Consider the following 16,605-nt stretch of genomic DNA (forward strand, 5'->3'; position numbering starts at 1 on the left):
CTGTGCTCCCAAAATATCTATTATAGCAACTAGAAGGGGCTGCCTTACAATGAACATCATTTTGGGCCTTAATAAGCTAAAATGAAATAGATAACCTGGCTCATCTTGCCATCTGTTTAAAACATGATTGACTCCTTTTTAACATGCAGCCTTGTTCCCAGATCTTAGCAATTACTCTAACTCTCAAAAACAATGTCCACATTGTAGGAATTTGGAATTTTCCTTTAACTGCATCTGTTGAAATTTTGCAAATAAAAACAAAAGCATGTACAAATTGATTGTGCTGTTTTTAGAGAGTGTATATGCACTTTGTCAATAGCTTCATCATCACCCCGTCCCTCCTGTCTGTCCTTCTCCCTTGGGGTCGGAGGAAAGGTTGGAAGTCGCCGTGTGTGTGTGTGGGTGTGTGTGTGTGTGTGTGTGTGTGTGTGTGTGTGTGTGTGTGTGTGTGTGTGTGTGTGTGTGTGTGTGTGTGTGTGTGTGTGTGTGTACTGGGGGGAGGGGAGCAGACATTGCTGGATAACTGAGTTTCCCTTGGCAGCAGGCCCCGGAAGTGTCACCGCTCATAGACCTCCACTCTAAGCGCATCCAAGTGCTTCCCTGTCCCTGCACATAATTTGCTCACGCTAAAGATGAACCTGTCACCTGGAGGTTTTCCCAAGCAGAGACGGACTCCAGACCAGTGTCTTTACCTTACCTTTTCTCTATTTCCTGAACGCCATTCATTTAAAGAAATAATAAAGATCATAAATAAGATGAAATATAACTTCAGACAGTTGGTTAAAACATAGAATCATTCAAAGATCATGAAAGTACAGTGATCCCGTGTCATTGAGAATCACTAATCAAAGCACCTTCACTTAATAGACTGAATCATTGATCACAGGCCATAGGGGTCACCTCTGTCTCTGCAGTGCTTTCTCTTGGATTAGATGTGATGAAGAGAGACGTCTCTGAAACAACGAGGTGTCGTCATTATTATGTATTATTATGTATTATGTATGGCACCCTGCACCCAGGAGTCAGGGCTGGCATGACTGCAGTGCAAGGGCATGAGAGGCTGCATTCTGTGAGCTGATGTACCATGTGTGTTTCAGAGATTTCCTGCAGAAAATTCAACCTTACAATCATTTAGTCTTGAAATTATTAATGTGAAATTGGTTTTGGATTGTTATGTGTCTGAAATGTTTTCCTAACTGAATTTAGCTGAATTTAACTGAAGTCTGTCCTGGATAGGTTTGGGCAAAGATAGAAAGAGGTAGACTTAAGAGAACAAGAAACTGCAAAAATGAGAGAAATAAAAAAAATAGAGGAGAAAGTGAAAGAGAAAAGAATATAAGGGAGTGTGGGAGAGAAGTGGAAGGCAGATGAGTCTGCGTGTTAGTGAATGATGAGGTGTGTGATGGGACCTAATCTGCTGTCTGCTCAGTACAGTGCACACTGTGTGCTCAGAATGTGAATGGGATGCTGGTGCAGAAAACTAAACTCTGCACCTCCTTCTGTTTCTTGTTTCTCCTGCAGCTTGTGCACCAGGCTGTCCAGCTGTCAATCACAACCGTGGCCAGACGGTCACCATCGGAGGCTCGTATGACATCACTGAAAGCCTGCACACTGAGGCGGTGAGCTGCTTTTACTAATTATTTTGATTATGGTGGGAACAGACTTTTTCACACCTGGAAGGTCAAATTTTTAGTCTGTCTCGTGTCCTTCTGTTTCTACAGTAAATCAGCCCAAATAATCAACTACATGCATGAAATGTAATGTATTTGTTTTGCTGAGACTGGATGCTAATGTCCAAGCCCAAGCCATCTATGCATCCTGCATCATCTCAAGGGCATTTTAAAGGAAAAGTTTGAAATTTTTTATTCAATTTCTTGCCTAGACTTAGATTGGAGGACTGACATGCTCATATTTGTCGCAAAGTATGAGGCTATCACAGTTAACTTAGCATAAAGACTGGAAACCAAAGTAAACTCCTAGCCTGGCTCTGTCATGTATCTTAGAGCCAAACTACAGGAAGTTACTGGTCTCTACAAAGAAATAGTCTGGTTCATGACCACTGTTAAACAGTAAAATTATGTTTTTTTTGGGTTGCCAGCTGCCAATGTTATGAAATGTCCGAGTGGTATTAATCTTCTCATTTCACTCTTGGCAAGAAAGTGAATTACTTTATATCTCAAAATAACAAAATATTAATTTAAATCCATTGAGGACAGAATTAGTGAATAGGGCAGTGAAGGAATTTTCCCTGAGGCTATTAAGGGTAGCTCAACACCGCGATATGAAGTATTACTGCCATTTTTTTGTTTTTGTAAATTACTTCATTTATGTTGATTTTAGTGTTTTGTTAAAAAGTTGTATTTTTAGACTATCATTTGGTATATTGTGAATTAGTACACATTGATTGCATCTGATTTCAGTTATTCACAATATCCATGGAAGCACAAATGCACAAGGTAGGTACTTGCTGTGGCCCTTATTCTACATATAGAGACAGGTCAAACCCACCAGTCCATTTGTGTTCATTATTAATTTCTCATCCACTGTTGTGGTTTTTCAGCAATGTAACAGTTGGTCTTATAGTAATCGTCCTGCCTCTCTCCAATGTGATTGGACAGCTGGGTAAAAGGTGACAGAGACAAGTAGCTGCAGTTGAAAATTGATTTTTTTTTTTTTCCCAGCTACCAGAAAAACTGAAAATATGCAGTACTGGGTGCAGAGGAGATGCTCAGCATCTTGTCAAGCTGCTGGCATTTGAAGCATTGTGTAAATACCGTAGACTGTAAGAATAATGGAGGTAACTATCATGACGTCCCATTTTCGTTTGTGGACTCTCGATTTGAAGCCTCAAGTTTTTGGCCGTAGCCATCTTGGGGTTTTTTTTGCAGCCAGAAGTAGCCAAATTTATATGAAAGGCTTGCACTGTGGAGGAGTAAGAGGTGGATCTTACTGGGAAGCATGGTGGTCTAGGGGTACTGGCTCATTTCTGTAGCCAGCCTCAATTGGCCGTTCAAGGAGCGGCAGTTCTTGGCACTCAGGCATGGGCTTCTTTGTCCAGACCTGGAGGTTGCCGTTGGTGGGGTTAGGGTTTAGGGTTTAGGGCATGAAATAGACGAAAAAACATGACCATGGCTGATGTGGCGGTTGCTTGCCACAGCATGGTGTTGCAATACTGCAATTATCGCAACAGCCTATTTCAGTTAATTCCCTTTTTCCCACTCAGGCATGCTGACGTGCTAAAAGCACTGTAGTAATTGTGAACAATTATTACTCCCGAAATGGAAATTATTTCACAGAACCAATCTCCAGTGACACAAAATAGGCAAACAAACACTAAAAACAGAATTTACACATATACAAATGTGTGTATTATATCAGATAGTCAGGTCAAACAGAAATCCCTCAGCAATTGTGTGTTTTCTCATCAAACTCTGAGCTAATTTGCTGATCCTTCCTTTGAATCAACAAGAGGTTTAAAACATTCATAGCAATCTTTGTTATGCTCAAATTAGATTTGCTCAGATTTTGTTTGCATGTGATGAAAAATTTACACAACCTTGCTCTGGGGATAATGAAAACACTGAAGATGTGAGTGTGCAGGTGAGGATTTAGACCTGGAGGAAGGGTCATTAGAAGTACTCATTGAAACAAAATTACAACATTAAGGGACAGGGTTTAATCTCTGAATGTGCTGGTGAATATTTCAAACAGTGCATATATTTGGATAGAGGGGGAAAGAGCAAACATTTGATAAATATTGATAATGTTGCTCCAGAGCCTGTGGTGCAATAGAGGATAAATAGCGAACATTGTAAAGCCCCTGTTTTTTGTGCACTCGGTGAAAAATGATAGATTCTGATCCTGCAGCAGATGACAGGGGAAAGTCATTGAGGGAGAAGTTTTTTTGGCAGCCTGCACTTTTTCACAGGGTTTCCAGTCAAACGGATAGGCAGTGTGACAGGCCAGTCAATAGAAGTCAGCAGTGATTATGCAAGTTGCTTATGCCTAATGAGAAAGGTCAGCGCATTGCCAAGAGAGTGGGACACGAGCCCAGTCTCACACTGAGATGTACAGCACACACTGCTGTAGAAAACTGTGCAGTACAAAAACATATTCCTCATTCATCGTCGCTGCAGAAAGAAAAATATTACTGATGAAAATGGACTGTCAACAAAATACCCTCCCAGATTTTTTATGTTATCACCAACTTTGTACAAATGCTATCTGCTTCATATCTAAATGGTTTCATATGCTATATAAAATATGTTGTGTCCCCTGCAAAGTAAAGCAGGTAACCAGTCCAGTGTAAAAGAAGCAGGACATCAATAATGTTGACATAAAGGAGAAATACACTCTCTACTTTGCATTTTCTGGGCATATTTGCTTTTTGGTGGCACATTTTTCTTGTCCCCTGCAGAGGTTGCCAAGCATAGATGTGTGATGTTAGATGTTTTTCTATAGCAGCCAGAAAACGTCAAGGATATATGTCAGGTTTTGGTGTTGGTTCGTCAGACAGGGATTCTTCTACAGAGCTGCCACTTTGCATCAGCATCATACTGACATCATATGTCGACCATTATATTAAAGAAAGATATTTCTGTTTTTCCTCTAACGGTAGTCAGTAGACCAGAACACAGCAATATGGATTGTTGATGATTATGCATATATTCTGACCTTTCATTGAAAGCAACACGTTTAAACCCTATTTCTGAGGATATTGAAAAAAAGGATTATGGCAAATGTAGAAATTGCTTTTACTCAAAATATTTTGAATGCAAGTTTAACATTGATGTTGTCATCCTAATTGACCATACTGTGATTTCACGTTGGTCTGTTCTGTCTGCCTGAGATCTATTGCTTGAACGTCCATTCTCATAGAGGGATTCCTCCCTATGTTGCTCTTCGTGAGGTGTCTTCCATTTTTCCCTGTTAAAGTTTTGTTTTCAGAGAGAGAGAGAGAGAGAGAGAGAGAGCTTGCTTGTACAAATCTAGGGTTTAAGGACAGAGGGTGTTGCTGCTTTACAGATTGTAAAGGCCCTTGAGGCAAATTTTGTGAAGTCACATCACTTGACTTGGTGAGCTAATCCTGAAGGCCCAGCCTGCTTTCACTCAAACTCGTCTGCGTCCAAATGGAACGCAGCTGGACGGTGTCAGCCTTTCTGCCTTTAGTGGTGGACCAGCAGAGATCTACAGGTGTTGAACAGTTGTGGTGGATGTTGACTACTTGTGTCTTTAATACTCTGGTTCATGCGTGATCGAAGACCACTTCTTAGGTCACATGGTTGCACCTGATTGAAACGTATTTGCTGAAGAGAGCAATGGAACACAGTCAAGATTTTGTGGAAAATCTTAAGTAGGTAGAATATATATTTATTTTACTTAAGATGTTTGAAAGGTTCACAATCTTCCTGGAGTGGAAGAAGTTGATTGAACTCAGATCAAGTCTAAAATGTCTAATATAATACACTGAAGTCTGCATTTTTCACTCATCACTGAAAGTTACTTATATATCTATTGCATTTTTCTGTTTTCATTTTACTTAATGCTTCAGTTTCATTAGAAACAAGAGAGAGGCTTCTGTGCTCAGGGGCATCTCAATACATTTGTTAACTCTACATATCATTATACAATGGTTCCTATGATATCTTACAAAAATATACATACAGTGGCTGGCATGATATCTTACAAATTAGTGGCTCAAGAATTGTGCCATCATGTTAAGTGCGTAATGTAAAGCTATGGTTTAGAAAAAGAAGATTGGACATCGTAAAGCTGCATAGGTGAGGTTGAGGAAAAGAAACATGGTTGGGCAGGACAACCTTACCATAACTTGAAGTTCAATTGGTTTCACACAGGACACAAACGCTGGTCTCTTGGTGGAAAGTCCTGAATTGCTTGACCTGTCCACCCCCCCAACCCACCTACTTTGCCGGACTTTCAGTCTTAATATTACTTCCTTCTTTACTTTCAGTAGTGCATTGGTCATGCAGTTGCAGCCTTGCTGATAACGAGGGTTGTACACACAATACTGGCTCATGGATGTGTGTTATGCATGAATTGGGGTGCATTATTTTTTGTATGTATACATATGAACAGTACATCAGAGCTTGTATATCTAAATGTCAGCAGTTAATCATATATTTTATGGCACACAGTGTAAATCCGAATGACATCGGATTTCATTCATTCATTCAGTCAGTCAGTCAGTCAGTCATTCATTCATTCATTCAGTCAGTCAGTCAGTCATTCATTCTGTCATTCAGTCAGTCGGTAGTTGGTGAGCATAAGCAATGTACAACATGGATAAAATTATGGTCATATTCTGAATATATGCAAATGCATATAATACTTGGTATTTTAAGAGATATTTACCGAGCAGCAGGTCACTGGTGCCAGATTCCATCTTATACAGGAACATATATGTGCAGAGGATGTACTGTGTTTATATGCCAACATGTGCACTGAATGCAGATTTCAGTGCATCATAATATGAAGAGTAGCCATGATGGGAGCACTTCTCTGTCAATAGGAAGATTTGTATGTATTTTTTATTGCCGGCGCATTTCCATAAGGCCAAACAATTTGTGTTATGTTCCTCCCAATGCCCCCCCCGGGCTAAGCTAGCTTTGGTTGACAGCACAGCATCCTCTCTACACTTTATCTCCCTCGCTCATTGCTTTGATGTGTTGTGATTGCGTTGGTGTGGCGGTGGTGTGCGGGGTGGGAGGGGTAGGGGATGAGGGGTTGGGGGGTGTAGCAGAGAAAAGCGTTCTGCAGTGAAAATGTGCTCCCACTGAAGCGTAGAGAGACTGCAGCACAGTGAACGAGCCTGTGCACCACCTGCAGTTGTGTGTGTGTGTGTGTGTACGAGAGAGAGAGAGAGAGAGAGAGAGAGAGAAAGGGGGAAATAATCACCCAAGACACAATGATTCAACACCCCGCTCCTCTCCTCTTTCTGTCATCCCCTTGCCTTTCTTTCTCTCCTCCCTCCTTCTCTCCCTTCGACCCAATTCTTCACACACACTACAATCATCTCACCCTGTGCCTGCCTTGTATCCGCCTTGCACCGTGACGGCTGCTGCGTGTCCGTTTTGTGTGCGTACATTGCTGCTGTGTGTGTATTCTCTGCTCAATCATTTCAAACACATTCCTGCCTCTCCTCCTTCCTACTGATCCATCCATCTTCCATTCACTCTTTCGGCCCATTCTGTTGCTCCTCCACCTTCTCCCGTTGACTTGATGCGCACTTTCTCTCACGTCGCCGTCTTCTCCTCGGCGACACAACTCCAAAACACAGAACGACAATCTGTCATTCTCAGCTTCTGTTTTCCATCTTTTCTCTCTCTCTCTCTCTTCCAACCGTTATGTTCCCAGTCATTTCTCCTTTTCTACCCCCCCCCTCACTCTTTTGCTCCCCTCCTCCCGCGCTGGCTGAGTAAGTGCTGCAGCATCAGTGCATGTGTGTATGTGTGAGAGAGCTGCACAGAGAGAGAGAAAGAGAGAGAGAGAGAGACGAGTGTGTGTAAGCGGAGTGTGTGAGCGCGAAGCACCGGGGATCCTGAGCCTGGAGGGGAGCCGTGTGACAAGAGGGGGGCTCTTCTGCCTGTGGATGTATGTGCCAGGACAGCGTTTTTCTTTTTCCTTTCTTTCTTTTTTTTTGCAACGTACATGTGCGCGAATGTGTGTGTGAGAGACAGGGAGTGTGGGCATGCCAGTTTGTGTAACAGTGTCGTCGATCAGCAACGGGCTCTTCGCATTATGCAGCCGACGGTGCTCATCACACTTTGAGGACTGACTCATCTAGACCGGGCTGTGGAGACAGAAGAGGCAAGAGAAAGAGAGGAAGACAGATGGATGGAGAGAAGGGAAGACAGTTTTAGGCTTGTGATGTTTTGGGTCCCTCTAGACCATCCAAAGGTCTAGTCCATTTGTGGGATGCCAGAAGCTTCCCCCTTGTTCCCCCTCAAATTGGAATTGCAGACACATACCCAGACAGGTAGCCAGAATTGCCAAAAAAAAAATCTGAAAGGAAAATAAATCCCCAGTCGTCGTCTGACTTGAAGGAAGGTTTTCAATTCAGCTCCACGGAGTAGGACAAGAGGTGTCTGCGAGGTCTTTTTTTCGCTTGACAGGGGGTTGCAGGATCCTATCCCGGCACTGAGGGTGGGAGATAAGAGGCTGGCAGACGAGACGGGACAGACGCAGGCATGGCTCGCCTCAACTGGTGCCTGGCTGCCGTCATCAGCTGGGGCAAGTTCCTCTTCGCCTGCTTCTTTCCTCTGCGGGGGGCCAAGCGAGACAAGGTAAGACTTAGCAGAGGGGGCGGGTGGAGGGGGGTTTGCTAGGAATGGGAGAGGGATTCAGTGGACTTAGAGGACGAGTTCTGCACGTCTTTCACTTCAACCCAAGCGGGTGACTCTAATCTGCACAAAAAATATCTGGAATTCTCATCCTGCATGAATATTCATCGGGATGGGCCTCAGTCATACCACTCATCCATCCCATGCAGCTGGTTTTACCTAAACTACCAAATGACGTAGCTGAAAAGGAGCTTGGCGACTAGTCATGGACTTGGAAGACTGGTTTCTCCAAGTGCTGATTCAAGGTCAGTGTTACATCTCCAAGTGGTCTCCAGGCAGCTGCTCTACATAAAGATGGTTGGGAACCAATGGGATCAGATTTTGGATAGTGCCACGCACTTGCAGCAGCCACCTGGAACAAATGCTCCCCATACATAGGGTCACCTTGCTTTCGGAGCTGCAGAATTCTAATGCACCATTATTGGAGGTTTGCGTATTCCCGTGAAAGCGCTCTCGATTTTACCCCATTCATCTCCTGCCATTGCACGTCATGCTGTATTTGCTCGTTTTTTGACGAGTCTTTCATCCCTGCGCCATGTTCCAACGCTGGTATGGCACATGTGCATGAGCAGGAAAGGCCAAACGGAGTTCATTGAATGGTATCAGCTGAACGCACATTCTGTTTCTTTGTCCCTGAAGCCAATGTTATTAGCAAAACCTGGAGCGCAGTCTTTTTAGTGCACCTCTCTAGCAGATAATCGATCATGTGTAACAACTAAATGGCACTATTTCCTCTGACACATGCACTTACACACATGCAAGAACACCAGGAACAGTGCCTGAGGTGATGCTCTGATGAATGGTGATGGGTGGGATCATTTTTGGAGGTGATTTTTTTTTTCCTCCTTGCCTTTTTTTTCCCAACGCCATGAGCAATAAGACCTTTTTTATGGCAGTTGTCCTAAGGCTGGAAACACTGGCCAAATCAGACTTATGCACTGCACCCTTAGTAGTTTTAAAGAATAATCTGTCCCCTTAAAGTGAAGACACCTTTTTGGATTGTCATGCACCCTCATATCTTTAATTGCCTGATTTTGCGTAGATATCAATCAAAAGGTTTGAAACTTGAGTGTTGCAGTGCTGTAACTCTCCCTCGATTGCGTACAGAGAGCGGTTTGGGCAGCGGTGGCGTTTCAAAGTGTGGTGATGATGGGATTTTGCTTGTGGTGACGCCGTAGCTTGCATTGCTGCAGCCGCCCGTCTCTCCAAGCCCCAACACCCTCCCACCAGCACCAACACCAGCAGCAAACCCCCCCGCCCCATTGCCGCAGCTCCTTATCTCTACACCCGCGCTCAATCCCACCACACTCCCCTTGTCGCACTCTCTGGTATGTGTGTGTGAATGTGTGTGGAGCTTGTTAGTGCCTGTGCAGACACACACACACGCACACATGCACACAATCATTATGTATCTCCTCGACCCTATGCAATGAATCCCCAACCCATTATGTTCATTCAGTCACAGCTTTTGCTCAGCCTGGCCTCTCAGTGTTGGTATTTTTTCTTCAATCTTGATTTGCTTTTGTTTGAATTTTTCTCACTCTTTTAGAAAAACTACCAATAAATAGATGCCAAAAAAGGTTTAAAAATTGACCCCAGCCATGTCATTATAGAGAGAGGTAGCTTGTACCTACACTGTAAAATGGGACTTGTCACCAGGGATGTACCCTTTTTAAGGTATGGATATGGTATTCTTAGAGATATTCTACACCTTTAGCTACTTTTCCCATAGCATTTAGGGAGGATGCAGGGGACACATCCCCCTAAATAAAACTTGCCAGTAAATTGATGAAGAAAAGGCACAAATTGGGTCAAAAAAATTCACCAGAATGCATGAAATTAAGTGTTTGACACTCAAAATGTCACGAAAGACAACCCAAACCCCCCGTTTTATATATGTTTCCCCAATATTGAAATGATACCTATTCCTTGTTCATTACACCTTGATAAGAATATCAATGTAGCCATAATGATAAAGATCTCAGTTTTGTCTATATTTGAGTCCAGAGGGCCTAATTTTATAAGGATCTTTCAACTTCTTTTCAGTTAAATTTAAAATGTTTCAGGTATATTCCAAAATATATGTATTGATTAATCTATTTGAGAGCTAAAATGCAACAAATGCAGTGTATATATGACTTAAAGCCAAGGCTAATTTGCAGATTATGTCCCTGGTAAGGCTTTTGAGGAATAAAACAAATGATATAACACTGATACAGTTATGGGGACTTACAATGAAACAAACATAGACAAACAAGGACAACAGTAATTGCAGAAACAATGACTTTTTTAAAGAATTTTAATGCTATATAAACTCCTGTATCTCAGTGGTCACAGATCTGGTGAGGTCTTTATATTTGAATGGAGTTTGTTTTTTTCTTGATTCCTGTGCTGCATCTTTCTTATTTCAGAATACAGACACTCAATTCTGGAAAGTTCTTGAAAAAAGGTGGTTTCTATGGGAAAATGCTGATATATTCTATCATATCCTCATATGATGGTTTGTATGATACTTAATGAATAAGCTCCCCTTGAATGATCTTATATACTTATGTAAAGTTATGTAGATTAGGTTTAGGTAAGTAAAGTTACTTCGGAAACAAATATGGTTGGGCGTCTGTTGTTCTAGGAAAGTAAAGTTATGTAGATTAGGTTTAAGGAAAGAGATACGATGAAGACAAATCTTGAAATAAGTCAAAGTTCACTTGGTTTCACATGGTTCCTGTGTTTTGCAACCCATCCACTGCTACATCTCCTCCTCACAAACTGCTCAGTGTGTTTAACCCTGTCAGCACATTGATCACGTGATTGCAGCCTTCCAAAATATGTGAGAATCACTGGCTCATGATTATGGGATATGTACAAATTTAGTAGCATAAAGTTTTGTGGGAAAACACACAAACAGTTTATGATAACAGCTTGACCACCCAAACCTGCCTCCTTACATGGACGATTTCCTTCTTTACTTCCATCAGTGCCTCGGTCACATGATCGTAGATTGACATATTATATTTCTGGCTCATGATTACATGGATTATATACAAATTATTGTGCATTAGTTTTTGTAGGTATATGTACGGACAGGGCATGAGGACAGCCTTTTGTCTTAGTAAACACGTTTCTTTATTATTTTATTATAGAAAATTATTGATAAAAGTTGGTCTCTATGGGAAAAGGTTGATATATTCTTACTGCAGTGGCAGATTTGTCTCACTTGTTCCAAGAAAAATAATATGACTTAATAGACAGCTATTACCTCATAGAGTTTTTGCACTTATGTTTTTGCACAAATATTTAACTTTTCCTGTGTTTATTTTTAACTACAAAAATACATTTTAGTTATAAAAAGTATATATTCACAGTCAAAGAAAACATGATGCACAGAATATAACTTTGAACTACGTGTTCATCAATATATGCTACATGTTGTAACACACGTAAGACCATCATCAGAGCTTTGGGAATTTTTCCTTCAATAATCAAATTGGATGTTTTTGCTTTTGTGTCACAGAAGATGTCACCACTTGTTTATTCTGTTATTGCAACAGTTGGCTGATCACCAATATATTTTTCAGTGGCTGCCCTTCAACAACTGTAGCAGGTGTTTTAAAAAATTACCTGGATGTAAGTTGGAAGCGAGCTCTTTAGTGGGATGAATAAATAAATGAGGATTTTTGCCTCACAACAGGACTTCTTGCAGTGTACATGACAACCATTCAGTCTGTCGCTCCAGCTGCAGCACTCAAGCTGCTCATGTGACTGACTGGGAGGTGAAAGTGGAGAGGTAAGGCTCTGTGTCTTCCCTCCGAGGACCACTGTGAGGTGTTCAGTTTCCATGGCAACGTGGCTCACATGGTCCCCCCCTTTACATGATAGGGCTGGGTTACAACAGGAGATGGGCTCGGAGTATTGTCGACATGTGTGTGTGTGTGTGTGTGTGTGTTTGACTGTAAATGTGCGGTGGGTTTTGTAAGAAGGAGATGGGGAAACAGAGAAGGAGGTGGAGGGCTGATGTGTAAAGGTTTTCTCCATGTGTGTTACTATGGTGACACTACTGTGGTACTATGGGAGAGTAACCCTCTCCTCCTCTCCTCTCCTGAATTTCCTCTCTCCTCTTTCCTGTAATTTCCTCTCCTTTCTGTTTCTTTCCTTTATTTCATTGAATCTCCTCTCCTCACATCTCTTCTTTTCTTTTTTTCTTTTTGCTCTGTTCTTTTCCTTTTCCTGTCCCCATCTTCTCTCATCTCCTTTTATTTCCTTCTATATATCCTGTCCCATTTCTTTTATGTCATTGATTCCTCTCTCCTTTTCTTGTTTCTCCTTGTTTCTTCTCATCTCCCTTTCTCTCCTTTTTTATGTTCTGTTCCATTTCTTTTATTGTCCTATTTTCTCTCCTTTTCTCCTCATCTGTTTCTTTTTAAGGCTTGTTTCCTCTCGTTGTGTCTCCTTTCTTCTCTCCTGTATACTCCTTGTCTCCTCCCTTTTTCTTTCTGTTCCTTTTGCCAGTGATTAAGTTAGGAGATCTGCAGGTTCTGTTTTGTTAACATGTTTATGAAAATATAAATATGACTGACTAGTTTGCAACATTGTCAGTTTTAAGTTGCAGCAACTTCACAAAATGTAGTAAATGTAACTACATTTTCAGTAAACGTAACAATTAGATATAAAGTTAGCATAAATTAAGATTAATAGTTATATTTACTTACATTTCTCAAGGCATTTGGATTTCCTAGATTTTTTAAAGTAAAATAAACTTGTCAAATTTTACAGTGATCTTATCACCTTACCTTGCCTTATCTCTTCTGTCTCCTTAATTTTCTCTCCACTTGTCTCCTTTCTTGTCCTCTTCTCTCCACTTCTTTTTATCTTCTGCCCTCTGCTCTCCTTCCTTATTCTTTCTGTTTCGTTCTTTTGTATTTCACTAAATTTAATCTTGTTTTACTTTACATCCTTTGTTCTTCTCTCTCCTTTTTCTTTACTTTTTTAAGTCTTGTCTCCTCTCCTTTTGTCTCCCCTTTCAGCGTGTATCTCCTGCCCTTTCCTCTGCTTCCCATTTCTCTCTCCTCCTTTCTTTTTAATTTACTTCTTGTGTCATTGTATCTCCCTTCTTCTCAACTTTTCATCACTTTTTCTTATCTGTTCTCTTTTATGTGATTTATCTCCATGTTCTCTTCTGTATCTGTTTGTTTATTTCCTTTATTTCATCTGTTTTCTTGCTTTCTTTCCCCCTGTCTTTTCTCCTAACCCTGTGTTTCCTCTCCCTTTTCTCTGCTTTCCTGTCCTCATGTATTTTGTGTTTACTTGCCTCCCTTTTCATTTAACTAATGTCCCTCAGGGCAGTAAATTCACATCAGGCAGTACTGCAGACAGCCAAAAGAGAAGAGGGTGATGGGAAACCTGTCCGCTGAATGGCTCCTTATTCTCTCCCTCTAGATTGCCTCTCCAGCATATGCATGAAAACCTCATTCATTGCTTGTTGTATTTATCACACGCTCCCAACTTACCTTCCAAACTGAGTAATGTCGGCCGACTGCGGCGGGCGGCGTGCAGGTACCGCACCCAGAGAGAATTGCAGGCTCCCTGCCCTCAATGGCTCGCTGTATTCCGGGCCCGGCGTTCAGCATGATGGATGCTTTGTTATTTTAGCATTAAAGCTTTAATGTGATGGATTCTCCAGCGACAGAAGAGGAGACTGCAGAGTCAATGTGGAATCTTTTTTTTTCTCTCTCTCTCTTCTCTTCCATCGCAGTTTTTGTTTTAGCAGTATATCTAGTACAACCAAAACATTTGAACATCTGGGGTGTGTTTGTGTTGGTGGAGCTGGTGATCAAATATCACTCTTTCTGCACATTTGTCAGTGTATGTACATGTATGTGCAACCTTTGTATAGGTATGGCTGCTAACATCATTAGTCTGGGATTTATTGGCAAGTTTTACTGTCCCATGATGGTCTGAATTCCCTTTTCCACGAGTGCAATTCTGTGGGAAATAAAGTATATGTGTAAGTGTGTGTGTGCTTGTGCCTGCCTGCCCGCCTGTGTGTTTTCAGTGAGTTCCGGCATGTTGCATTGGGAATAAGGGAATACGAACCTGACCTCACTGTGCAAAAATGTTGTACTGAGAAAATACACCACTCCCAATAGCAGTCCCAAAATCAATGCTTTTTGCAGGTAGTAAAGTATCGCTTAAATGGCTTCTCTTGCTGCATCCACACAGAAAAAAACAACATGAGATGCATGCATGAGCTGTGTATGTGCATTTACAAAAGCTACCCATCTGCAGAGACTATCTGAGAATTGGTTGGAGGCCACTAGAGGCTGCTAGCAACCCAGTTTAGACCAGTTGGCTGCAGGGAGAAAGTGTCTGTAATGTATCAAACACATGCACCAAATTCATTCAAAAACAGGTTCAGGAGTTAATATGACTGCGTTAACACAACCAGCAGTATTCCCCCAATGTGTCCACACTGTGTTTTTTGCTGACATTATGTTAATTGAGTGTGCACAGGGGGAGACACACACAGAAACACACACAGAGATTATGTGTCAGGTTAGCCTATGGATTGAGGTAACTGTTACAGTGGAAGTGATGGAGTGCAGCAGGGATCAATAGAGGGTGTTTTCTCAAAATGAATTGGCTCTTAGCCCTTTATGGATCTGACTGTGGAGTGATGTAATGTGCCCGCACCACTGATATAATGTTGATTCAGTGCTGTTCTTTATATGGATGTACACATGCACGAAGCGAAGCCTCACGCATGTGATTGTGCATGTTAGCATACATGCTTGTAGAATGTTTTGCATACTTACACAGAGGACGTGGGAGGATGAAAAACATACATGTATGAATATATGCATGGACATTTAAAAAAGAGTTGTCATTAATTTTTTGAGAGATTTTTTTTCCAAAAAAGTCATTATATGACAAAGCTTTATGATATAGTAAGAGTTATGAACTGTGCCAGTTTGAAAGACATGGGCCAGCCCAGTCGCCAGAATGAAATATTGGCTTATATGGCTCTGCAAAGTTGCATTTGTACATTTCATACTTCAAAGTCATGTTTTTATTGACAAAAAAGGGTATTTTTTAACCAGAGTTTGGATCATTTTCAGCTGTGTTTGTAGCAACAGAAGTGATTTTTTTAATAACGGGTATCTTTGACATTTCCGGCTGTGTTTATAGAAACAAATCTGGCATTTTTCCATGACTGTTTGGGATATTTTCAGTTGTGTTTGAAGTAACAGTTGCAGGTATTTTTTTAACTAGGAAATCTCCAGCTGTGTTTGAAACAACAAAATCATTTTTGAAGTAGAGTTTGGGACATTTCCACCCTTGTTTAAAATGACAAAAGTTGGATTATTTTTTAACAAAATGTTGAAACATTTCCAGGTATGTTTGTAGTAACAAAAGCAAGTTTTCACGTGAGTTTGGCAGATATTTTATGACCAGAATTCATACCTGATTTTTTCCTGACATTAATAAAGTGGTTTCTGTCTTTAAACCTAACCATATGTTTACCACAGTGTTGTTACAATTTAATATTGAATATTTAATATTGAAAATGTTGAAAAGTTTCAACATATGTACCATAATGAAATGTACAAGTATAACATATTCATGATTTGCAGAAATGTACAACATTTATTCTGGTGAGCAGATTGAGTAAGCAGTTACCTGACAAAGAGTAGCTTTTGAAAAAAGCTATTGAGCTGCATAATGGGAAGTGTCGGATCCAATGTTTTTGGAGCTTTACTCATAATACTGACTAAAAGTGTAGATGTCTCTGACAGTTTTGACCTTCCCTGTTGTTTATGTCTCTCTCGCAATTTTCTAACTTTATGGAAGTGTAGTACTGACTTGCTGGAGTACCTCATTTAGTGTTTTTTATGGGTTTTCAGAAGAAGAAGAAGAAGAAGGGGATATGTTAGTTTTCTCAGTATGTCAGTTTTCCTGGATAACATAAAGTGTGTCACTGCTTTTACTGCAAGACGAGTGGTGCACGTGTTGCCATATGGTCACGATTGTGTGCATATGTGCACATGGCCTTCCTTTGAGTGTGTGCATTAGACTGCATGTGCATCTGCAATATCTGTACGCCACAGAGATGAGCTAAGCTATATTTTTCACTATTCACACCAATGTCCGCAGCAAGTACCTGTCAGTTTTTTATTGTTTGCCATGTGTACAGCTATACGGCTGCGTCACAGCGGCTGTCGAGTGCTGCAGATATTTTGAAGGAAGAGTG

General features: G+C 41.1%; 1 protein-coding gene across 10 annotated transcripts in view; it reads left to right on the top strand.

The window, feature by feature from the left end:
- Positions 1-1,600: 1,600 nt before the first annotated feature.
- tns1a (tensin 1a) overlaps positions 1,601-16,605 on the top strand; it is a 112,912-nt gene continuing 97,907 nt past the window's right edge. For 6 of the 10 annotated variants that reach the window (XM_042513005.2, XM_042513009.2, XM_042513011.2 and 3 more), the window contains exon 1: positions 7,492-8,303. In XM_042513005.2, the coding sequence (XP_042368939.1) occupies positions 8,208-8,303 (96 nt within the window). In that variant the 5' untranslated portion in view covers positions 7,492-8,207. Of the gene's footprint in view, positions 1,620-7,490; positions 8,304-16,605 lie in introns of those variants that run through there. The other 4 variants (XM_088074663.1, XM_042513008.2, XM_042513007.2 and 1 more) reach the window with 4 other exon arrangements.

Source organism: Plectropomus leopardus, chromosome 24 (assembly GCF_026936395.1).
Source record: "Plectropomus leopardus strain MGB_pleo_1.0 chromosome 24, ASM2693639v1, whole genome shotgun sequence".
Lineage (NCBI taxonomy): Eukaryota > Metazoa > Chordata > Actinopteri > Perciformes > Serranidae > Plectropomus > Plectropomus leopardus.